The sequence below is a fragment of the Macrotis lagotis genome, chromosome 7 (genome assembly GCF_037893015.1).
Source record: "Macrotis lagotis isolate mMagLag1 chromosome 7, bilby.v1.9.chrom.fasta, whole genome shotgun sequence".
NCBI classification, from domain to species: domain Eukaryota; kingdom Metazoa; phylum Chordata; class Mammalia; order Peramelemorphia; family Peramelidae; genus Macrotis; species Macrotis lagotis.
In genome coordinates this window covers 166,536,910-166,563,959 of record NC_133664.1, presented here as the reverse complement: position 1 = coordinate 166,563,959, position 27,050 = coordinate 166,536,910, and the positions used below count along the sequence as shown (strand labels likewise).

Genomic DNA, 27,050 nt, shown 5'->3' with positions numbered 1-27,050 from the left:
TGAGATATTCTTATATAATTCCTCTATCAGAAGACTGGATCTGACAAAGCTGCTTCTGATTTTTCCATCAAGAGAGTGACCCTCACTCAGAAGTATGCTTTTTATCAGTTACCCCAGAGATAGAGAATTCATCATCAAAAATTCCATTAAGGTTAGGAGTGCCCCCTCCCAACTCAGGACATTTGGGCCTTATCATTTATGCTTAAGACTACTATAAAGTACTCCTCCAGGATGTTGGAGACCATCCAGTAACTGTTGATAGAATGGGGAGAGCCATATTTGTTAAAGAGAAAACCAGACAAAATTTGTATTTGTTTTTAGGTGATGTCTGATTATATACATATATATATATATATATATATATATATATGTATATATACATATATATATACACATATATGTATGTATATATACACACAGAGATATACACATAGTATAAAATTTTACTATCACATTTTAAAATGTTATTAAAGGCTTAAATGTTCTACTATACATGGGTAAGTTAACATGAAATGAAACATCTGAATGAAAAGTGAAACCTCCATTTTTGTCATGTGGAACCCATCACCTTTTGCATTTGATAGGTCATTCATTTTGTATCATGTAATCCTCTCCAGTTTCATGACTTACAGTTTGGTAAACTAGGATAGAATTGACACAGAATGGAGAAAATGACACTATTAAGTGAATGAATGAATGAGCTGTGCTTTAAGCTAACTGTTCAATAACAGTCAATATTTCCAGCTTTAATTGTCTGAAAAATAAAAGTAACTTCTAGAAAGCCTCACCAAAAGGGTCATTTTACAGTCTATTTCTGAGAGTGCATGCACCTCAGAATGTGTGTTGATTTTTCTTAGTTCTTAACTCTGAGTGCTTTAAAACAGTGTGCTCCTCGTAAACCATAAAAGATTGAATAGGAATAAAATAGTGACAGATTGGTAAAAGCTTTTTACTCTTGATGGAGAACATTACCTTCAGTAAAAATTGTATAGTTAAATTCAAAGCTGATGTACATTTTCATAGAGGAAGATATTCCAACAAAGACATTTACTTTTCCTTTGCAAAGAGCTTTCCCCAAATAGAAATATACTGATTAGGTTCTTAAAGAAGTCTGATTTATACAGATAAGTATGCTAAAATTGTAATCCTTATATTATTTTTTTAAGTGCTGTGAAAGACATAACAATGCTTTGAGTATTTTTTCTCCTGATCCTTGTTTCTGACTCTAAAACTGCTCAGATGATAGAAATGAAAACTTTGTTTCTTCTATTTTAAAAGAAAACCAGGGGCAGTTGGGTGGTGCAGGGCCTTGCAAAAACTGAAAAAAAAAGAAAAAAAGAAAAAAAAAGAAAACCAGTTTATTCATTTGTAAACTCAATCAAAAGGATTAACACATCAAAAAGAATCCTCTTGGAAGAAACAGAAATGCAATACATTTTGTATATTAATCTCCAAGAGTAATTCAAATTTTATCAAATAAAATATCTGTAATAATTATGAAAAGTGCTCTGCAACAATTCAGATAACTTTTGGTGATGACAAATTAAGACATAACATTTTTTTCTTTGTTGAATTTATACTCTACTCTGTTTTTAAAAGATAAATTGGTCTTTAGTTTTTCCATTTCTTGTATTTGTTAGACTCTACAATGACTGAGGGTAGATTTTGAGTTAAGAGGGTCTAAGTTCAAATTCTACTTTAGACAATTTACCAGTTTTGTGAACCTTGAGGGAGTCTTTTACTCTTATTCATTCAAAGTTTTCTTATCTGTAAAATGCAGATAATAATAGTATCTCTTTCTCAAGGATATGGTAAGGATTAAATGAGATAACACTTGTAAAGTGCTTTGCAAATCTTGTTTATATCTATGAGATGTAAACTCAGTTCTACTTTGAGTAATTCAACTATTATTTCTGACCTGATTTGATGCTGATTATGCATAATACTGTTGATTACAGGACAGAAAATGCAAATTATTTAAGATCATCAAACTTTTTTTCTCTTTTGTACTATATGTTCTGTGATTAAGTTAGAAAAGAGACTTTTCATTAACTAATTTCATCTTTGGAGCAAAATGAGAATACTCTGAGCTGAAAGTCAAACTTTATTGAACTGTGTAGTTGGTTGAACTTTCCTATATGGCAAAGAGGAAGAGAAAGGACAAAAACAGAACAATAGTAACTTCTTTTCCTGAGACACTGTGCCTGTTGTCATGGAAATTGGACAGGCTTTTCTGCGTGGAATTGAACTAACCAAGATCCTTTTATGTTATGACCAAACTTAATGGAAATAGTATCCTTTATTCGTTTAAATATCTAGAATAGTAAAACCTTGATATGTTCTTAATAAGACTTCTTGAGGTTCACATGCTTTGACAGGACTGAAGGTAAAAGGAAAATACTCATGAGGTAATTTGAATATTTATACTACACTGAAACAACCCTTCTAGCATCTTCCCCCACCAAGAATTTTCCCAATTTATTCCTTTGTATTTGTTTCCTTCTTCTTTGTATAATAGTAATGTGTGCATTTGTCCTTTTATTCACCTTATTGTGAGATTCCTTAAAAGCAGGATTTGTGCTATAACTATTTTTGTAACCCCAGAACTGGAATTGACTAAGATACTTCAGTCCATTAATTCTAAAACCTTTCATTGTGTATCTGCTTCTGACTTAGGTATTGTAAGGTATAAAAGTCAATTTATTAAGTGCTTATATGCCAGAAACTTTATTAAGCTGAGGGGAAACAAAAAGAGGCAAAGTGGTCCCTGCCCTCAAGAAACTCAAATGAACAATATATCATAGTTCCCCTTAGGGAGTTGGAAGTCTAGGAAGGGATAAGAAATAAACACATCTTGATGAGAGTTCCTACAACTCAGCAGAAACATTCCTCCCATCTGCCACTCCTATCTTCAAGGGCCAGATCATCTCCTTTCTCTCTCAATGTTTAAAATAATTGTCACTTACAGGTTTTCTCATGATTGTTAGCTTGCTTCCCTTGCAGTTGACTATATTTCAAGAATATTTGAAAGAGAATTGACCCTCAGGTTGCATTCTCTTCCATTCTGGGATGCCCCTAACATCTAGTGGGGTGGTTGATATGACTGAAAGAAAGTGATATAAAGGATAAAACACAGAGCCATAAAGGTATTATGACCCTGTTGTCACTTATTCAGTGCATTATAGTTACCTATTAAGACAAGATGGGAGATCTAGCACCATACTTTGTAAATTTGAGTTCTACTGTAGAAGATCACCCTGAGTTACTGACAGAAGCCACCCTCAAAAAGCAAAAATCAAACAAACCAAAAAAAAAACCACTTCTAAAACCAACAGAGGGAAAGAAATGACATATATGCACACAAAATGTTCTCGACCCGAATGCTGCCATTCAGACTGTTTTCCTTATATATCTCTTGTGGGACCATTGGCATTATGATGGTATGAACCAAATTGAACCCATATATGAAGGTTTATTCCCAATGCTGTCCATTTTAGTAATCTTTCTAGTTACGACCAGAGGGAGTACCTCATAAAGTTCCTAAAGGAAACTACATCTTCCTGCCATAGGAGAATTGCAACATGGATGATGTAAAAGGGAAGTTTTGTTGTGCTCCTGCCCTAGATTTTGAAGAGGAGGTGACCACTGCCTTTAGTTCACTAGAGTTAAAAGCTTCTTTAAGGTTAGGTTCCAGCCATTGGCAGTGAGAGGTTAAGAAATTCTCTTCCGGGGCAGCTAGGTGACATAATGGATAGAGCACCAACCTTGGAGTCAGGAGGACCTGAGTTCAAATTCAACCTCAGACATGTAATACTTAGCTGTGTGACCTTGGACAAGTCACTTTACTCCACTTAAGTCTTGCAAAAAAAAATTCTGTTCCAACCATCTTTCTTGAGTTTGGAATTCTGTGGCTTCCATGAAAACACTTTCAACTCAAACATGAAGTTTTATGTTATCCATAAGTCAAAAGCATATTGTCTGGTGGTACTGATGGGATAAAGAAGAAAATGCAGAGGGACGGCTAGGTGGCGTAGTGGATAAAGTACCGGCCTTGGAGTCAGGAGTACCTGGGTTCAAATCCAGTCTCAGACACTTGGGCAAGCCACTTAACCCCATTTGCCTTGAAAAAAAAAAGAAGAAGAAAATGCAGGGTGCTAGCCCCAGCACTGTAAAAAATAAGAGCATTGCCTCACATTAGTACAAGTACTATCTTTTGGAAGGACTCAACAGCTGTAATTTAGCAAATAAAGGCATGCCGAAGCAGTGTCCATTGTTAAGAGCAGTTAAAGTGTCTCCTCAACTTATCTTTTTGAATTGCCATATTTTCCAGAAACATCGAACCCAGATCATGCACCCCAAACTGAATTCTCTGTATGTCCTTAGGAGGCAAGACAGGCTCCAGCCAGTCTGTGCCAGTCTGGGAAAATGCTTGTGCAGCTGGGGTCCTTTGCAGATAAGCAGACTTTCTTATTTTCATAGTCTAGCACTTCCCAAGGGAAACGAATGGCATTTTTTTCAACTCCCTGCTCCTCTTCTTCAGGAGGGAGTTTGTCCTTTTCTCCACCTTTCCCTTCCCATGCCATGCCTCTTCCTGCTTTCTCCTCCTTCTTTTGTTGTCCTGTTATAATTATGCAAACTTTTGTAAAGACTATGAATTCTTTGGGTTCCAAGCATGTTCATTTCTCTTGTAATAAACCTGGTTTTCACAAAAGTCTCATGATGTTGTGATTATCTGTTGACACTAAAGCAAATGCTTCTAAACAGATGGGGTATTTTTGTCTGTGTGTCTCTCTATTTGTTTCCCAAAGAATGTGCCTTCCGATAATCACTCCTTTAAAAGATGAGATTGATATGATTTTATTTTGTTTGGTACTCCAAAAATAAAAAAGGTAAAGGTGATAAGCAAATTTGATTATAGTAGAGTTAAATATCTCTAAAGTTCTACAGTTCCTCTTCAAGAGTTTAATTGTGGGAGATTAAGTGCAACATCTAAGGGCAGTCAGTAAGAGGGAGACCAGTTCCATTCCCTTATCTATCAGTCAATCAGTATGCATCTCTTAAGTGACTAATGGATTGATAGTTTGAGAAATTTACTAAGTGAATTTAAGTGCTCTGTACTAATAATTTGCTTGGTTATGAATTTTTTGATTATAATTTTATTTCTTATTTATAAAAAAAGACAATTATGCATTTAATATTCATGTTAAAAATATATAAAGTCTTGGTTCAGGGTGTTACTTGTTTCTATGAAGGCTGTTCTGCATTACAAAAGAAGCTAGTTATGTCAATTCATACAAGGAATTAGGAGAGAGATTATGTAATTGAAAAGTATTATATAATCCTTTTCAAATTCATTTTTCTTGATACTTGTTTCTTGTTTTATATATTGTCAGGGCTATAATGGCCCTTCCTTTTTGACTGCTTCCCAGCAAGGATGTGAATGAAGGTTTTTTCAGTCTCCATGGGAATATAATGAAATTGGTACCATTACATGGAGGAAAAGAAGCTTTATCATAATGCTGACTTTAGAAGTGTTGAAATAAACATTAAAGAAATTCAGAGAAAAGGGAGAAAAGAAGTTATGTCATTCTGAATTCTCTCCATTTATTAGATTATAAATGCTTTGAGATCAGAGAAGAAATTATTTGTTTAAATGTTTCTTTCATAATTGCTGTAGTCAAAATTACTAGATTTGGATGTATATGAATGAGACTGGAGCTTGAAGGGCCCAAGGAATGTGAATTTTTTTTATAGGAAACAATCATAGCAGAGAATGAAATCAATTTACATATTATTTAGGGAGTTTAATAAAGGTGTAGTATGTAGAAGGAATTACAAAAACTAGAGGATGAAGATAGAAAAATCTGAAAGGAAACTATTGTGATCATTTACACAATAAAGGAATATACTCCCTACTTAATCCCATCTTGTTTTTCCTGGATTATCATTGTTATCCTATCCTTTAAATTTAGTTAAACTGCAGAATTCAGTTCTTTGTTCTCTTTTCTCCTCTCTCTCTCTCTCTCTCTCTCTCTCTCTCTCTCTTAAATAATCTTATCAATTCTCATGCATTTAGAACTGGAAAGGTCCTTTGTAATCTTTAAACCTAGACTATAATTTTTATAGATAAGGAATTGAGGGCCTGAGGTGTTAAAGGACTTTCCCAGGATCATTCTACAAGCATCTTTCAGAGGCTGGGTTTGAAATGAAATATGGCATACTCCAAATCTAGCCCTTTATCCAGATTTCAATACTTATAAAATTATACACATATCATCCAAAGAGTTTAAACAAGTTCATTCACCACTTCAGTTTCTGTAACAACAACCAAAGATTTATCAGACAATTGTCCTTGTCAGAACAACAAAATTTCTGGAAGCATTTAGGGATTAAACAAGATGATGTCTTCTAAAGTCCTTTCCAACTTGATCCTATAACACCTGTAAATTTGAACAAGATAATTACTATAAATTCATAGAAATATCCTTGCTGCACTAAAGTCATGATATCTTTTGCCCCCAAAAGTCTAAAAATTTGAAGTTACTTGTGTCATAAATTATTATTTATGTATATTTTCCAGGCAGTGCCATTAACTATAATGCCAAATAATTGATTTCATTAAAGTTTGTCCTAATTTACTCACATTTTGCTGGGTGTTTATAGAAAGGAAAATAGAAACAGAGGTAGGAAGAGAAGTGACAGTGATGGAATGAGAGTGTTATAAGATATTTATGATAAGTCAGAGGAAGTTGAAAATGTTGGGGGAAGAGATATAGAAATAGAGATTATATATTCATTCATATCATTCTTAATTTTGGTTCCTCTTTCTTTCCCTCTCTATTAATGATTATGAATTTGAATGTTTTAAATGAGAGGTGACCTAGCTCCAGCTCTATAATCCTGTCCTGAGTAACTGTTAGCTCCATTAGAAAACAGAACTATTGATTAGAAGAAAATAAATAACTTGAATGTTTATTCTCATATATTCTCAAAGAGTACAAAGGGATGGGGAAACAAAAAATTGAAAAGAAGTCTTGAATATGGGTGTTTGGCTGTAGAACTGGATTTCCTGAGATGACTGGAAGGCAGAAGTATAGGGGATGTAAATATTGAGTTCAAATCCAGCTCTGAAAATTACTAGTTGTATGACTCTGGGTAAACTCCTTAATCCCATTAACCTCTGTTTCCTCATCTATAACATGACAAACCCCTCTAGTTTCTTTGCCAGGAAAAGCACAAAATGAGGTCACAAAGCACTGGACACAAATGAAATTATAAAATAACAATAACAAAAGCCATACTATAGAAGTTACATAATCTTTGACTCAAGGTCTCTTTTCTCTTATCCTCATTGAACCTCTTTAATCTATTTAGTTTTTAAACAAACAAGAATAGGTTTGATTAGATGAACTCTAAGGCCTATTCCCATAGACCCAAGTCTGATATTCTATGGTTTCAAAAGAAAGATGTCATGTATTTCATATTTTAAGAATGATAGTATAACCAATAGTGGGAGATGTGTGGAAATATTTTTGATGGTGAGCTAGAATGTAGCAGATATGATCTCTTTAATGATATCAACCTAGGTGCTATTACAGTCACAATTTTAGTGTACAGAATTTTTATATTAACTGAGCTATTGAAAACCTTCTTATCTATTGGGGTAAATGATTACTTTTTTTGTATCACTATCCTTGGTCTATTTTACCTAATTTCAGCAAAATTTACAGAAAAAGATTCTAGAGATCATGGCAGCCAATTATTTCTATCTGTGTAAACAGCTTTTAAGAAATTAAAAAAGAATGAAATGTGGCCATCCTATAAAACCTGGCTATGATTCATTTAAAAAATGTCAGATAATGTAGCCTAACTGATCATAATATGGGGTTTTAAATGTGTTATTCAACTGAAAATACTTCAGAAACAAAATATAATTAGAAGTAGTATTTTTAGAATAAACTAAGGAATAGTCTAGCAAACTATAATTCGAGGAGAAAATGTAGACAATATTTAAAACAAACTTTCTAGATTTCATTTTATCAAACCTACAAAGGTGAGGTTTTACTAGAAGGGCTTTCATTAATATTTCTCATTCACCTTCTCAAGCTTTCCTTGGCTTTTTTCTCCATTTGGAAATATAAATAAAAATTTTTATATAAAATGACTTCATACCTGAAAGACCATGTCTCATGATGGATATCATGCAAAGTCACCAGCCTCAATTTCTCCTCCAAAGTCATATGAGTCCATTGGCCAGATATGAATCAGGACAACTGTAGATGGCACTGAATAAAATGAAAGACCTTGGCGGGGTTTTTTTTTGCTCTAAAGAGTATTTAATGGATTTTGATTTGCCTGAGGCAACACTTTCTCATTCACTGATTAAAGGTAGGAAAGAAAGAGTTGAGGAAAAGATTGGTCACTTTTATCTAGATCAAAAAGAAAATCAGTCCAGTGAAGAAAGATCTCCAGAGTTTGTGACCAAAAATGAAACATTTGCTGTTTACATCCACTCAGAAGCAATCAGGTGCCAAACAATGTCCAAGCAAGGTTTGCACTGTGAGCTATTTGTTTTTTAAGGGTTTTTGCAAGGCAAATGGAGTTAAGTGGCTTGCCCAAGGCCACACATCTAGGTCATTATTAAGTGTCTGAGACTGGATTTGAACCAGGGTACTCCTGACTCTAGGGTTGGTGCTTTATCCACTGCACCGCCTAGCCTCCCCCTAACATTGTGATCTATTGTTGGCTAATCAGAGAGCCAGAATGATTTGTAAACTCCAAGATTATTTTACTGTTGCAGGGAATTTGTGTTGCCAATTTAAGATTAAGAGGTCTTGAAAGTGAAAAAATTCAGATACAGCCCTAAAATTTTTAAAACCACTCAATATTTATTATACCAGCCTGCAAAATTTACAGATTAAAAACTTTTCTCCTGGAGAGTTAGTAAGCAGCTTGAGGACAGGATAAATTGTAAGGGACCAGGTCAGGTGACTGAGGGGAAAAGAAAGTGAAAAGGAAACTAGCTAGGAGACCTGACTGAGAAGAAGTGAAAGTGAAAGAGAGCCATAAGGACTTACTTACATAGGTCACGTGGCATAGAGGCCCATAGGTCTCCAACTTAAGGAGCACCATAAGGAGAAAGAGAGAGAGAGAGAGAGAGAGAGAGAGAGAGAGAGAGAGAGAGAGAGAGAGAGAGAGAGAGAGAGAGAGAGAGAGAGAGGAGAGAGAGATTGATTTTCTGGGAAATGCTAGCAGTAGCAATAAGAGAAGAAAAAGAAATTGAAGGAATCAGAATTGGCAATGAAGAAGCAAAACTTCCACTCTGCAGATGATATGATATGATGGTATACTTAAAGAACCTGAGAAAAACATCTAAAGAAATCCTTGAAACAATTAACAAATTCAGCAAAGTAGCAGGATATGAAATCAACCCACACAAATCAACAGCATTTCTATATATGAACAACAAATCAAGAGAACAAGAGATAGAAAGAGAAACTCCATTTAAAATAACCATAGACAACATTAAATACTGGGGAATCTACCTCCCAAGATAAACCCAGAAGCTGTATGAACACAATTATAAAGCTCTCCTCACCCAAATTAAGTCAGATCTAAATAAATGGAAAAATGTCAAATGTTCATGGTTAGGTTGAGTTAATATAATAAAAATGACAGTTCTACCCAAATTAAATTACTTATTCAATGCCATATCAATTAAACTACCAAATAACTACTTTACCAAGCTAGAAAAAATAGTAACAAAATTCATCTGGTGCAACAAAAGGGCAAGAATAGCAAAGGAACTGATGAAAAAAAATGTAAAAGAAGGTAGCCTAGCTCTACTAGATCTAAAAGCTATACTAAAAAACAACAGTCATCAAAACTGCCTGATACTGGTTAAGAAATAAAGTAAGAGATCGGTGGATTAGGATAGCTTCTAAAGAAACTGCAGTAAATGACTACAACATTCTACTTTTGACAAACCCAAAGAATCTAGGATAAGAACTCACTGTTTGACAAAAAAATGTTGGGAAAACTGGAAAATAGTCTGGCAAAAACTAGGCATAGATCCACAACTCATACCCCATACCAAAATAAGCTCAAAATGGGTACAGGATTTAGACATAAAGAGTGATATCATAGATATAGTAATAGAACAAAATATTCTCTATCTAATCTATGGAAAAGGGATAAATTTTTGACCAAACAAGAATTAGAGCACATTATAAACTTCAAAATGAATAATTTTGACTATATTAAATTAAAAAGGTTTTGCACTAATAAAAATCAATGCTGTCAAAATTAAAAGAAAAGCTGAAAGCTGGGAAACAATCTTCTGATAAAGGTCTCATTTCTAAAATAAATAGAGAATTGCATCAAATTTATAAGGTCACAAGTCATTCTCCAGTTGATAAATGGTCAAAGGGGAGTTTTCAAATAAAGAAATTAAAGCTACATATGAGCATATGGAAAAATGCTCCAAATCACTATTGATTAGAGAAATGCAAATTAAAACAACAATGAGGTATCATCTCATACCTATTAGATTAGCCCAGATGAGAAAAAGGGAAAATGATCAATGCTGGAGAGGATGTGGGAAGATTGGGACATTGATGCATTGCTGGTGGAGTTGTGAACAGATCCATCCTTTCTGGAGAGCAATATGGAACTATGCCCAAAGAGTAATAAAACCATTCATACCCTTTGACCCAGCAACTATATTCAGAAGAAATTGTAAAAAATGGGAAAAGTCCTACATGTTCCAAATCATTCATAGCTGCTCTTTTTGTAGTGGCAATGAATTGGAAATTGAGGAGATGCCCATCAATTGGGAATGGCTAAACAAGTTATGATACAGGAATACTATGGAATATTATTGTTCTATAAGAAACCATAAATGGTCAGACTCTAGAGAAGCATGGAGTGAGTTAGAATAGAGCCAAGAGAACAATATACACAGCAACAGCATTATGAGAAAAACATCCTTGATGGAAGCAATTCCTCTCCACAAGTCCAGAGAGCTAGGACAATTGTATGAGATTGGTAGCGGGCTGTATTATCCCCAACCAGAGGAAGAAAACCAAAACCAAAACTAAAACCAAAACCAAAACACACAGAAAAAAAACAAACACCCTCACCAAATCTGATGAACACTTTATAAAAATTATCTCATTTTTTCTTTCCATTAATCCTAATTCCTCATGCCAAAAATGACTAATTTCTAAATATGTTTAACAAAATATTTATGTAAAATGCTATCCTCACTGTTCCCTACTGAAGGGAGGGGTGTGAGAAGGAAGGGTGGAGGGAAATTTTGTAACTTGGAAATATGAATGTGCATATAGATGAAAATAAAATATAAATGATTTTTTTTTTAAAAGCACTTCTGTAGTGGGTTGGACAAGGGTGGTGCTTGGGGATTGATCCAGCATATGGCTCCAAGTCTTCTACAATAAGCAAAGTACTTGATGGTCTTTCCTGTCCCAAGCTGCATGACCTCTAAGTTTCCTGTCCTGCCAGTCTTAGCTTGACCCTTAAAGACCAAGGTCAGGTAGACTGAAAACCTAAAACTGGAGGAAGGGGAACTCAGTCAAGGCTGCTCCCATCTTGATGAATTCATTCAGCAAAAGAATTACTTTGAATAATAGGGAGTTCCCCAGAAAGGCACAGACAATATTTTTCCTTCTACAAAATTTGTTTCCGATCACAACATCCCCCATGTTCACAGTTCCCTGCATCATTATCAGGTTTTACTTTGGGCAGAGTACCTACAGATGGGGGGGGGGGGCAGGGAGGGAGTAGAGAGAGATAGACAAACAGAGCAAGATAGACAGAGTTAGAGATAGAGACAGAGACAAAAGAGAGACAGAGACAGAGAAGCAGCTATGTAGCCCAAAGGCTTCTACTACTCACTGAAATTGTTTGTTGTTCCTTTTTTGTCCTTTGTTCTTGAAGAAGACCTTGGTGTCAGGTAGGTCATTCATGACATGGTAGTGAATTAGATTTAAGTGAGCAGGGCTATAACCAAGTCACCAGTGTTACTTTCTTCTTCGGAGTCATCTATTAGGCCCCATGTAAATCAATTAACTTCTCACTATACTTGGGAAGTTTCTAGGAACATAGTTTTTCTTACCTGATAGCCAATGACACTGTTGCAATAATAGGCTTGACCTATAACTTATGCAACAGATCTTTATGCTTATCTCATGAAACTGAGGCTTAAAATGGTGAAGTGACTTGACTAAATTAAATAACAGGTACTTATATGCAAAATATTAATTTTTAACCGAATGGGGAAAGAGAAAGAAGTTATATAATTATAGGTAGCAATAATATTTGTACTCATTTATAACTTGTATAACCATGTTGTTTACTTTTTCTAAAAAAATTAAATTAAGAAATTTCAGCAAAATCTGAATTAAATTAAATGAACATATATTGATAGGAATTTGAAATACTGAGATGGAGGAGAAATCTATTCATAGGGTCTGTTTTTGATTCTGTTCTGATCCTAGCTATACCATCTTGGAATAAAACAACAGTATCTATGATCTTAAATGACATTTCCTTCCAAGGAACTCCAAAGTAATCTTCTTTCTCTGCTTTTAGATTGCTTGGCCAGTTTCTCATACACGAAGGGATGAATGCAAGTGGGCTGGAAAGGATATTTTGGTAAGTAACAAACTTTTAAAATTATTTTAGAAATAATAAGCAATTTATAATTGGGTGTATAGTGATTTTATAGCTTTTTCTTCAGAGTGATTAAAATGGTTTTATTAAGATATTTTAACAAAATGGCACACCTCTCAAGGTGGGAGAGGGGCTGATTTTATAACTGTCAATTCAGACTTTTTTTTTCTTTTATAGTTTTATAGTCAGATTTCAAATGTTTCACTGATATTTAATTGTGTAGATGCTGAAGGTAACTATAAGGGCTAGGACACTGTCAATAAATCATCAGAGGGTATAAAGTATTTATATGTAAGTAATAAAGGAAGCAAAGAATAGCAATGTATGAAAAAAAATACATGGAGAGAAAGAGAAATATATATCTGTGTGTTCTATATGTGTGTGCTTGAATGGACAGAAAATAAAGGTATTGATTAACTCTACCATGTCCAAATTAGTAACCGTTGCAAATATTGTTGTTCAGACTGACTCTCTATGACCCCAATTGGGATTTTCTTAGTAAAGATACAGAAGTGGTTTGCCATTTCCTTCACTAGTTCATTGCTTTGCAGATGAGGAATCTGAGGCAAAGAGAGTTAAGTGACTTATCCAGGGTCACCTAGCTAGTGTCTAAGACCAGGAAGAGGAGTCTATCATATGTGCCACCTAACTACCCAAATATAGAGTTGCAAATATTGTTCTGCGAAGATCCATTATCTCTTGCCTGTTATTGATAGACTATATAATTTTATTTTGAAGGAAACTGTCTTAATTTTCTTAAGAACCTAGTCTGCTTAATTCTTCCCACATGAAGCTTTGAAGAAAATATTTGTATTTATTTTAAAAAAATTTATATCATAGCTATAAGCTGAATGATATGCAAACTAATAACTGAAAAGTCTTGCCTTATAAAAGACATATTACTCTTAAGAGTTCTGTATGTGTGCCTGTGTGTGTGTGTGTGTGTGTGTGTGTGTGTGTCTTCACAAAAGAAATAGCTCTGGGTTTGATGTGAGGAGACCTAGGTTCACATTCCAACTGTGTCTACCTATATATTTATGTATATGTATATATATATATATATATATATATATATATATATAATTTAGATTATTTGACTTTGAGCTATTAGCTTACCCTCTTTGACTTTAATATCAGAGGTAAAAACTGCCTCTCAAACTGTTGGTTTGTAAATGCTCACATAAATTGAAAGAGCATTTGTACCTTTGAAATCAACAGACTAAAAAAAACGGGGCTTGATTTATTGTTTTTGTCTAGACAAGAAAGTGATGGAGAAAATGTAAATAATGTCGGGTTAAAAATGTATTTTTTTTCTTGGAGAGATGCTTGTTAAACATTTACCAACAGACCCTTACTTTAACTGCAAATGAAGAGTCTAAATTAGATGATCTCTCTTTGAAATTCAAATCTAAATCGGTGATCCTATTTGACTATCAAACACATACTTTAGTAGGTTTCATCACAATTGACTCATTAGAATTCATAAACATTGAAGTGGGAATTATGCAATCAAACCTTCCAGGAAACCATATAAATTCATATTTCTTTAGATTTTATGGTATAATTACTCTCAACTCCACTCTATATTTAACTATCATGCATCAAAAACAAACAATAAGGCTTAAAAAATAGAGCTATTAGCATGACAGAGAATATATTTTTGTTCATTTTCTCTAAATCTTTCTCCTCATCCTTCATCTCCATATTTTTTCTTATTCTACTGACAATTCCTCTTTTTCCTGTTATTGGTTCTCTCTTCATTCTTTCTTTCTTTTCCTCTTCTGTTAAATCCATTCTTTATTGAATATTTGATACATGAATAATGACATAGCTTACTGCTAGAATTTAATGGGCATAATTATACTTCTCATGATAATGTAGTCACATGATCTTGTATGATGCCTATTGACTTGGAACACTGATTCGAGTTCCAGTTCTGCCCTCTGTATTAAGCAGTAATCATGAACAAGTCACTTCACTTACCCAGTCTCAAACCTTTAGTAACTATGTTTTCTCATTTATAAAATGAGAGTAGAAAAAGTATCTACTTTCCTGGATTGCTGTGAGGAGAAAATAAGATTACATCTGTAAAACACTTTGCAAAACATAAAACTAAATAAATTCTACTTATTATTAATATTGCTGCTATTACCACCTGATTCCTAATGACTATAGATATTATTCTCAAAAAAGGGTAGAGTGAACAATGTAGATGTCATCCCTAGATGCAGAAGTTATGTCTATAAAATAAGGAGAAAATTTTTCATATGTGTATTATGGAAATGAGATTCATTAGTAAATAGTCATATCAAGCTTATAAATTAATTTCCTGAATAAAGTCACACATATATAGTTGTAAAGTACACCAGCCACTATCAACATCTTCCACCCAGGTATTATTGTTCCTCCCTATCCACCACATTGATATATTATGAGCTATCTGACTTGAGGTTTAGTGTGGTTTCCATGCTTTCATAGATTTTCTTTATGTCAAGCTAACTAAGAAGACAACCTTCACTACCACCATGCTTTTGGAAAAATATAATGGAGTAGTAGAAAGAAAGAGCAGTGTTTTAAGTGAGAGTGTTCTGGATTCATGTTCCCTGTCAGTCTCAGTTATTTAACTTGTAAAATGGGAATAATATTTATTCTGTCTTCATTAGAATATAAACTCATTGATAACTGGTGCTGTATCTTTCTCTGTATTCTCAATACTTATCACAGTGACTGGTAAATAATACCTGTTTATTAACTGACTGACTCTTCCAGGATCTTTGTGAGGAAAAAAATAGTTGCAAAAAAAAAGTACTATATATTTGAGATATTACCATTTAAGCAAGTGCCTCATTGACTGTGATGAAATACTCCTTTCCTCTTTTTTACTAAAGCTATGAAATATCACTGTGGTGCAGGACATATAGCCTGGAGTTCATATTAGGTAGACACTTATTAGGTGTGTGACCCTGAGTATGTCATTTAAATTCTTTAAGCTTCAATTTGTTCATCTGCAGATTGGGGACAATAACAATAATACCTCCTAGAGTTTTTTAAAATAAATGTTATATTCAGTGCTCTTTGATTTATGAACAATTTATTCATTTTTAACAATAATCTAATACATTTTATCTTCCCCAATTACATATTGAAACAATTTTAAACAATTTTTTAAGTTTTGAATTCCAAATTCTATTTCTCCCTTCTTTTCATTCTTCCCCTCCCCTCCCTGAGAGGGTAATAAATTAGTTATCCACTCTCCTGTTTCCATATTATGGTCTTTTTTTAATGTTTTTTTTGCAAGGCAATGGGGTTAAGTGGATTGTCCAAGGTCACACAGCTAGGTAATTATTAAGTGTCTGAGGCCAGATTTGGACTCAGGTACTCCTGACTCCAAGGCCAGTGCTCCATCCACTATGCCACCTAGCCACCCCCCATATTATGGTCTTAAAGACATAGATTGTTCACTACAAAATTGAGTTGATCTTTGAGATTTTCCATAAAGGGAAGAAAAATCATACTTCAATTGGATGTTACAATTTATTTTAAGAATGTGGAAAAAGACAACAGGACATAATGACTAGAGAGACAACCTTGAAAGAAGGTCTGAATTTCCAATCCCTACTTAACATCATTGTATAAGCCTGAATTTAGCTTCTCAGTACTTTAGGAAATTCTTTAAAAGTATAAATTGTGAAGTTTGCTGACCTGTGTTGGTAGTTCCTATGGTGAATTATGAACAATAAATATTTGTCCCTTTGTCTCTCTATCTGTCTCTGTGTGTGTCTCTGCCTCTATCTTCCTCTCTGAACATATATATGTATACATATATACATATACATATATATGTATGTATATATAGATGCTTATACATATTTATAGAGAGAGATACACATATGTTTACTAGTTAAGTTTAGAGGTGAAAATATTGATAGCCAACTTTAGCATTGTATTCATAACATTTTTTGCCTAGTTTTCCCTTTTTTTCTACTTCATTTTACTATGTAGAAAACTCAGTTTTATATATTCCATCTGTCTTCTCACCCTAATACAGCTGTACATTCCTTAAGGATAGGTACTGCTATTTTTCATTATTATATACCTAAAATCTAGAACAATGTTTTACACATTGTGGTTAGCAGCTAGGACTGGGCCTTGATTCATGTAGACCTGACTTCAAATGTGGCCTCAGATGCTTATTAACTGGATGACACCTGAGCAAGTCATTTAACCATGATCTACCTCAATTTCCTCAGCTGAAAAATGAAGATAATAATATTACCTACTATGAAGGTCTGTTGCGAGGATCAAATGAGATATTTGTTAAAAGAGCTAGCACAATATAGGTGGTCTATAAATTCTTATTCTATTTTTCCTTTCTTTGCTTTCAATCTTTTTGGTGAAGTGAAAAAAATACCTGGCTTTTGTATTTGCAAAGAGAAAAGTCCTAAGGGTGTGGTATTTATTAATTTAGTGATGGTGATTTAAACAGTCTGCACATGAACAAATTGACAGGGGAATTCCTCAAGTAAGATTAGAGAGCATACTATTCATAAGAAGTCAACTTTATAACTTTTCCTGCTAGATTACTATTAAATTTTAATAGTATCCTAATAAATCTTTTTTTATTACCAAGGTGAATGATCTTATCTTGTATCATCAAGATATCATGGTAAATATATTAGACTCGTAATTATTGGATCATTGATATGGAGTTAGAGACGATCTCTTCCAACTTCCTTATTTTGCAGATGAGACAAATGAATCACAGAGGCTGGCTTGCTCACTATCAGAGATAGTGAATTTCAGAGAACAGATTGGAACTCACATTTTCCTGACACATTCCACCTTACAAACCATTAGTCCACATTAGTACTCTAAATTAAAGTAAAAAGGAAGAGGTGTGCTGGCATAGTCTACAAAAACAGAAAAATGCTTCTTAGTATCTTTGGGAAACCATTCACTATAGAGCAAAACACATTCAAGTCATAATCAGAACCTGGGCTCTAGGCCTGGCTATACCAATGATAGCAGAAGTTCAGATAGATCATTTAATCTCCATGGGCTTCATTCACCCATCCATAATTTGAGGATAAAAAGAACTACTTATTTCACAGGATTGTTGCGAGGATTAAGTGGGATAATTTGTGTGAAAATGCCTTGAAAAGTGTGAAGCAATTTTCAGAAATAAAGTGTGAAGGATTAAATGATTGAAAAAACAGACTGCTTAGCCATATTTGTCAAATGAACTTTGTGAAAATCAGTATAGGTTTCAAGGAGCTAAACTAAAAGGACCTAGCATACTGGTTGGTAGTCTAATTTTGACACAGCAATAATAATTATTATAGCCATTACTTCTACTTATTTTTTGAAAAACTTACAATTAAACAGAATCAAATACATACTCTAAATTCATTTGAAAGATAACACCAAACTGCCCTTCACTTTGTGCAAACTCAATCTTTATGTCAAATATACCTACAATCCTACAGGGTAGAACTTTCTATTGAAATTATTGCTCAGAAGGTAAGTAGAATATGGGGGGTGAGACACTGGCCTCTAGCCTGCTGGGCATCATAACATTTTAGCAGAAGACTTTCTTTTAGCCAGTTTCTTTTGGCCAAAAAGGACAGAACAAAAGTGCCTATCCATTTTGGGGGAGATTTCTGTCTGATTTTGATTTTCAGCGTCAATCTTCCTGTCATTTTTATGAATAATAAGAGAATTACTGTGGAACACTTTGCTGCATTTCCAGGTGAAAGAGTTGCTCATCTGTGAAAGAAAATTGAAAAATGCACTTATTTATTTGTACGTTTCAAGCAAAGCATTCCATAAAAGTATAAGATCACACCTCTCCCCTACATTATTGAATTTGCTCATTCTCTGGAATTTTAAAAAAACACAAAACTTGAATAGCTGATTTGCTCCAAATATAGAATGTATCAAGCCATGCATGCATTTACCACAGGATCTGGATTTCGTAACAGGCACTAAAGTCAAAGTTTAAACATTTGATTTAACGATTAGCTCAGTTCCACCACTCAGATATTTGATATTATTTTGTATCTGTGCTTTCTAGAACTTGCCAGGATATTCTTTCCTATCTTATATAACAATTCTCATTTTTAACATCTGTAATTATTGATCTCGAGGGGCTGTCGATATTGAATCCTGAAGGTTTCTAGTTATAGCCCAGGTGCAGAGCAACAGCTGCACTGAAGGCATGACCTTCACCTTGCTCTATAGGTAACCTTAACCAAGATCTTAAAGAGTTTCTCCTTAGGAAAAAAAAGAGAAAGGAGAAAGGAGGCAAAGGAGAGTCTAATTTACTCTAGCTATCAAGGCTATCAAAAGCATATAGCTAATCAGGTCAAAATTCTCCATGTAAGTTATGGAAGTTTTCCGAGTATACTCATAGTTTTTTAGGGATGGAAATGAATATAAACTAAGATATTTTAATTTTTCTAACTTGGATATGGAACAGTCATCATGGTGTAGGGCAGAAGTTCAATGTCAGTTAAAACCAGTTTTTTTAGTGAAATCAAGAAATAGTTAACAAAATAAAAAATATAATAATGCATATATTTTAAGACTTTCAATATGTGGTCCATAAGGTTATAAACAGATTAGAGGCCCTATTTCTAATGAAGTCATTGTTGTGGCTCACAGTCAGGAAGAAAAACCTGGGTTCAAATCGCAGTTCTAAGCACATACTGGCTGTGACCTTTGCCAATTCACTTAACTTTTAAATGTTCCAGGAAAACATCTAAGATTCTAAATTGTTGAAAAGGCATAGAAGGGGAAATTCCTCACTAGGAGTTCCCTGACTATTAAAATCACATGTGTGGTTTTTAAAAAGTTGAACATAAAAAAACAAATTATATCATACTACTTTCATTTTTTGGTGTGTGCTTTTTTTTTTTGTCTTTGTGGGGCAATGGGGTTAAGTGATTTTCCTAAGGTTATATAGCTAGTGAGTATCAAGTGTCTGAGGCTGGAATCAAACTCAGTTCCTCCTGACTAGGTCTGGTATTCCCTCCCCTGTGCCACCTAAATGCCCTAGTACTACTTTCAAGAGGAATGCTGAAAACTACTCCTGTACATTCCCTGTTTTATTACAGATAAAGAACTATGTGCAAACATGTACAAATAATTATTTGAAAACAGAAAAGTAGAGGTATGCTAAAACTGTAAATAACAAAAATGCATATTTATATTGTTGTTCAATTGTTTTTTAGTCATGTTTGACTTTTCATGACCTCTATTTGGAGATACTTGAGAGATTTGCTTTTTCCTTCTACAATTCATTTTACAGATAAAGAAACTGGGATAAATAGGATTAAGTGACTTGTCCAAGGTCACACAGGTGGTTAATGATGCCTTTCCACTGTGCCACCTAGCTTCCTGAACATTTTGATAGGGTTTTACAAAACACTATTTGTTTTCTTATCACAAAACAGTTAAGAGTAGAGGGGAAAATACAGTCAATCCTATTCTGCAAATTATGCCAACTGAGATAAATTAAGCACTAGAAGCCAGGATGCCTGACTTGAAGTACTGTGTTCTTTTCAGTCCTTGTTCTTTTTCATCACTTAGTGCCTTTCAAGTATTCAAATGTGATTAAACTATCAACTGGCTAAGGCAACTTATTTGAATTGTTAATATCATGAAATGTTCCCTCTGTGTTTTCTGCATCACATCAGTGCCATTGTTATGAAATTTGTTTTTCCTTTAGTAAACAATCAATGATAAAGAAAGGGCAAGAGTTCCTAACTTCTCCAATTCAAATGAAAACATCTTTTATCTGTTTTTCATTCTTATTTGAGAAAATAGTAAAATAAAATTTTTCTTTCTATAATCTAGAAAGAGATAAATATGTACATTATTTCTAATTCTCTATTTTGCTTTATTTCATTGCTTTACCTTGCACTGTATAATGTACTTAATTAAAGAAATAATATTTAATATATTTATCCAAATGTACTAATTGTATTGGGAACAGTTAGGTGATAGAGTAGTTATATTGTCCTACCCTGAAAGTTAGAAGAATCATTTTTCTGAGTTTAAATCTGATCTTAGACATGTTTTAGCTGTATGGCTCTGGGCAAGTCACTAGTTTACCTTAGTTTCCTCATCTGAAAAATGAGTTGGAGAACAAAATGGCAAACCAATCTCTCTGCCATGAAAGCCCCTAATGGGGTTCAAAGAACTGGTCAGGACTGAAAAACAACTGAGCAACAACAATAGTCATTTTATCAATTTCTTCAATTCTTTTTCTGTTTTTTTTTAAGAAAAATACTCAAAATATTTTTCTTGTGGGAGATTGGTGATAATTCATAGATGAATATTAGAAAACAAATAGCATTATTACATATTAATAAAATATACATTCAACAGAAGATTGCAGACAATCATGAAGAAAGATATAAATGTAGACATTCAGCACCTTATTTATGGAATGTAATGAAGAAAATTTATGGAAAATTCTATAGTAATTTTTAAGTAAATGATAAGCAGCTGTGATTTAACAGAATATAATTCCTTCAAAGAGTTTTTGAGTTGTTGAAAACCACAAGAATGAAGTGGAACGGTTTATATAGTCACCAAGATTCCAAGATAGATTTATAACTAAAATAACATATGATCTGAACTTTCATAAAAAAGAAAACAAAACTTAAAATATTTCGTTTGATTCTATAAGCAACATTAATTAAACACCTGCAAGCCCTTGGCTTCTCTGAAATTCTCTCTCTCTGGTTTATTCAACTCAGGTTTACCTTTTCCTCCCAGTGATAGTTTATATTTAGTGATATCTGCTGGAATCTCTCCTTTGGAAATAAAGTTCCTTCTTCTAGGTTTGATGGCACATGCCCGTAAACCTATTTGCTGGAGGAAGCTGAACATAGTAGATCCCCTGAATCTGGGCGTTTGAGGCTATAGTTGGATTAAAACAGATTTGGTGTTAGCATTTTTTCTTGACTGTTATGGTGAGCCCTTGGGAATGTGAGACTACCAGCTGCCTACAGAGGGATGAATAGGTACCGGTTGGAAAAATGGCACAGCCTAAAATTTCCAAGCTGATTGGGCACATAAATGTCTTCTGAATTTCCATTCTGGGTGAGATAGGGAGAGCCAGGCTCAAAATTACATAAGTAGATAGATGGATAGAGGAAGGAAGGAAGGAAAGAAAGAAAGAAGGGAGAGATAGAGGAAAGTAAATTTCTTTTAACCATTGGTGCGTAGATAAGGTAGGAAAAAGTGGTTCTTCTCTACTTATGCATAGGATTTAGCAAAATGAAGGGCAGCAGTCTTTGGACTTGTGCCCCAAGTCATCTAAAAATAAGAGGATTTATCTCTACTACATCTCAGTGAAGCATCCATGTACCTGGTTTTGACACCATCCAGGGAACGGAAAGATCCCTGAAAAAGATAATAGTGCCAAAAAGTCTATTCTCTGCTAGTAAGATTTTTGCTTGTTATATAGTATTGAATTTTAGAACAGAATATTAAAGAATAGAATGATATAGTATATCTTTTCCTAAAGAGTGTGAACAAGATTATAAACAGAGTTCACATAAAGAATGTTTGAAGAAACTGGGAATATTAACATATTGAAGAAAGAAAACAAAAAAACAAAAAAACCCCACCAATTGTTAAAAGGAATTTAATTACTTTCCTCTATCTCTCCCTTTTTTTCTTTCCTTCCTTCCTTCCTTCTGACTGCCTTCAAATGCTTGAATTGTTCTTACACATTAAAATAAATATATTTATTCTAGGTGGCTCCAGAAGAAGGAACTGGAAAAGCCAGTGGTAGTTACATTCAGTCAGATTTGAGGCAATATGTGAGTTTTCTAATAGTAGAAACTCATTCTATGAAATTGGTAATGGATATTTGGGGAATATTTAAGTTCGTTATCTTTTTTTGTATGTACTATATTTTCAGTACTCCAGTGAAGTCTTCTGAAAAATAAGATTTTTAAATGCATAAAACAAAGTGCATTTGATTATGAAGTAAATCAATTCAACAAAATGCAACAACAAACAATTCTATTTAAATATAGTTATCAACATATACATTAAAAATAAATTCACAGATATCAAGTTATCTATATAATGACTTGGTTTTTTTTTTTTAATTCAGTGATCCCCCAGGTCCCTTTTAACACAAGACTTTGGTTGACAACTAATAAATTGTAACTAAAACCACATAGTTTTGTTGGCAGAACTCTGTATGTAATTCCAGTAGCCTGATGTTAGGAATCTCCATTTATAATTAGGCTTAAGCCTAATAACTTGGTATTTGCCCCATGCTTTTGATCTTACTTTGATATTCCTAAAATTATTATATGTAGATTAATTTTATTATTCCTGTTTAGTGCCTGTCACATAGTAAATGCTTGGTAAGTGCTTGTTGATTGACTAACAAATGAAAAATGGACTATGCTAAATTAGTAGGAGAATTTGCTTCAAATCAAGTGAATCTCTGAATTCTCATCTATTTCTTAAAATAAACTATTCTTTCTGTGAGATAAGCTTCAGTGTTATAAAATTCCATTTGCCTGACTAAGCTTGTAATATTTTGAATTTGGTTAAAAATCAAAATTGCAAGAGTATGAGAAAAAAAGCTCAGATTTTCAAAACATCTCTATGCTCACATACATTTTGATGAAAATCTAAACTTTTAACTTTTTTTCTAGCACTGAAAAATATTTTGACTTCTTCTCTCCCCTTCAGTAACTATGTCTTTTCTCAATGTTATAATAATCTCATACTTGTCCTAAAGAAAACCTCATAATGATTCTAGTTGTAAATTCCTACAATAAGATTGAACATTTGTAGACACATCTATGTTGTTAGCATAGAAACAATCTTATCTCCTTTAAAGCTAACACAAAATTCAAATAGTTTAATTCCAAATGTGAAATTTTGATAGGTAATTACATGTATTTTTTTCTTATTAGGGATAGGGGACTAAAACTTTGATTTCATTGATATAGGTAACTCGCAGGCGAGGAAATTCTTTCTACCACCATAGTGCAGGCATCCCATTTGCAAATTCCTGTCTTAGAGAATTGCCAAAAGTCCTAAGTTCATAGGTTTGTCCAACATCCTGTCTCCATTACATGATAGATACAGGACTTGAGCCCAGTTACATCAGTTTGAAGTTGAGTTACTAAGTTCCATATTAGTGGTTTTTGACAGTTTGGGGGCTCAGGATCCCCTAACACTCTCAAAAATAATTGAATACTTTACCCTAAGAACTTTTATTTATGTGGCTTATACCTATAGCTACTTATATTAGAAATTAAAACAGTTCAGTATTATAAAAATGGTTTTCACCTTGTGCTCCCCTGTGATGCTGTAGGTCTAGAACATTTTGACAACCATTGTGCCACACTATTCTGGTTGTCTCAGGATTGAAAAATTCTCTTGAATTAAATATACCCTTTACTATCTAATGCCCTATTATATCTTTTGTTTGAAATTATCATCTTTCCATGGGTTCATACTAGATTTAGCTTATGATCTCACAAGTGAATGACTAGATCTTATTTTATACAGCTTCTTGATTTTCATTTCCTTCTCCAGCATTTGATGACACTTTAGAAATACATCTAATAGCTCTGATTAAGGTCAATGGAAGTCTTGCCTTAGGAAGAATCACAGAACCGGGCAGGAAAAATTTTGTCTATTTCCTTTACTCTCATTTTATTTAGGACTTTTACTTGGGGAAATATACATTAAGGCAAAATGTGAAAGCAATTTATTTCATATGACAAAGTAAATGCATAACCGAGCACAGGGACTGCAATTTAACTCCAGGATTCGGAAGTAGGCAGCCCATTCCTAGTGTAACTGGAATAGATCAGGTACCTGATACTCAGTTTACATACTAGCATTGCGAATTCCTTGCACTTGAAGCATTTGCTTGCAGCTCTCACAGTACAAATAACATATTCAAGTAAATTACTATAACTAAATCCTTTATCCTAACAAAGATATTTCTTTACTAGTAGAGATCAAGTAACACCAGAAGCTATTGTACAATAAAGAATAGAAAATAAAATAAAGAAGTGCATGCTTTTTTGTCTTTTGATCTTACCTTTCATAATGAAAAAAAGATTAAACATCATTGATTTTATAAGAATGAAAATTATGTCTCAATCTGTTGAAATTAGAGAATGAAATCAATGTATTTATTTCTCCAGGGAATCCCTTAAATCATGTATTTTGATTCAATATTTAAATGTTACTTTCACCAGAGGAATATGTTATAAATCTTAGGGAATAGGTTTGTAGCTTGTTTTTGTTTTGTTTTGGGTTTTTTTTTTGTAAGACTGAATAGTCAAAAGCTTTTCTGAGAAATTGTACACTGTGAATTAAAGTAATTAAATGGAATTTAATTTTTGAGGGAAGGAAGTTAGAAAGATGAATTTTTTCCTTATTAGTATTCAGTCACATCCAAAATTACTGCTGTGAAGGAAGAGAAAGAAAAACATTTGGATTAAAATGACACATTTTTAAAAAGATGTTTACATGGTAGAGATTTTTATGTGGTTCAACCTAAATACAGAAACAGAGTTTGTATGTATATGTCAGCAAGTATATATATGTAAGCAGTATTTGGCAATTATGATTTGCACAGTTCCTAAGGGAAAAGAATTTGGATCCAACACTGTCTAACTTTGCATTGGGGAAATAATTTAATATTAACATACATACAACTTCCTAGATTTAAGTTTTACTAAGTTTCTTTGTATTCGTTTGCAGCTATAGATTACCATATAAATGGTAATATTGTCTTTTAGTGACAACCTGGTTACATAATTGTTACAAACTACTCCATACGTATTTTTCATGTGTACATTTCTTTTCAAACTAAAGCATGCCATTTAAAAGTTTTGTTTATAAAGTACCAAGCTTCATGCTTTTGTGGACTATCGTAATAAAATATCAATGACCCTGGAGTCTCACCATCACCATCAGCAGCAGTAAAGACCACTGTGAAATTCTCAGAATATTATTTTAAATTCCTTTAAATGTTCTAAATAGCCATGTGCTAAACTATACCTTTAAGGGAGCTATGGATGATACACTTCCATCTTTTTTGGTCTTGTTCTTGATGACTAAGAAGTAAATTACTATAAGTAAATTGCTCCCATTTTAATTTAGATTCACAATTTATCAAAATTAACTGTGACTGTGAAAGTGACAAAATCTTGGAATCAATATCTACATAAAATTGTTGCCTGTACCATTGAATTACTGATTAACTGATTAATTATATTACAGGCTATCTGTTACATGCACAATGAATTGTGAGAGACCCAAAGAAGAACCCAAAGAAGAACTCAAAGAAAAACCCTAACTAAAGGTTAGCTAATGACCAGGCTAGTCTCATAGTGACTATAGGACACTGGAATCCAAAGTAACAAGCAATAGAGTGAGTTAGCTCCTGGTCACAGTTCAAAACCAAGGACACATTCTGAAGATATAAGAAGCTGCAAAGTAGGGAGTGCCAAGTGTCAACCCTATTTCTGAACTCTAGCTTCTTCCTGTGTTGACACCCTGCCTCACCCTGGACTGACCCTATTGCCTCCTGTTGACTCAGCCATTCTCTCTGCATTTGGGGAGCGTAAAAAAGATTGAGAATCACTGTTCTCTTGCTTTTAAAACCAGAACAGAACAATCTTAAAGTTTCCTTTTTTCATTGGTCCCAAAGTACTTGAGACTTTCAAATGCTAGCACCTACATAATGAATGATGTGACATTTATGTATTAAAAGTAATATCCCAACTGCACTAAATTTTGAAAAGATGGATTATCATCCCTTAAATTTCAAAATAACAGTATAATTGATGAGATTTATAAATTGTAAAACTTTGATATTAATTTCAAATTGACAGAATCATCAATTTTAAATAAAATGGGCCATAACATAAACTTTATTCCAAAAACTTTCCAAGATGGTATCTCACAATTCATTGTGCATGTAACAGATAGACTATAGTTTAATGATAATGTCCCTTCAGTTAATCAGTAATTCAATGGTACAATGCAACAATTTTATGTACATATTGATTCCAAGATTCTGCCACCTTCACCATCACAGTTAACTTTGATAAATTGTGAATCTAGATTAAGTGGGAGAATTAGTTTAAAGAATATGTATTGCATCGTATTTATCACTATGGTCAAAGAATCCAATGCTTAATTGTCAATCATCAAGCTATGAACCTTTCTGAACTTTTCATAGAAACATCTTCTCTTAGATGTGTAATGTAGTGAGAGGAACTAACTCACTGGCATCAATCATATTGGGGCCTTAGGTGTACTTATAAGAATTTGTCCATCAAGAACCT

General features: G+C 33.4%; 1 protein-coding gene across 6 annotated transcripts in view; it reads left to right on the top strand.

The window, feature by feature from the left end:
* Positions 1–27,050, top strand: part of SEMA3A (semaphorin 3A) — a 669,223-nt gene that overhangs the window by 484,843 nt on the left and 157,330 nt on the right. For all 6 annotated transcript variants that reach the window (XM_074194050.1, XM_074194047.1, XM_074194048.1 and 3 more), the window contains one exon: positions 12,613–12,675. In XM_074194050.1, coding sequence (XP_074050151.1) covers positions 12,613–12,675 — 63 coding nt within the window. The remainder of the gene's footprint in view (positions 1–12,612; positions 12,676–27,050) is intronic.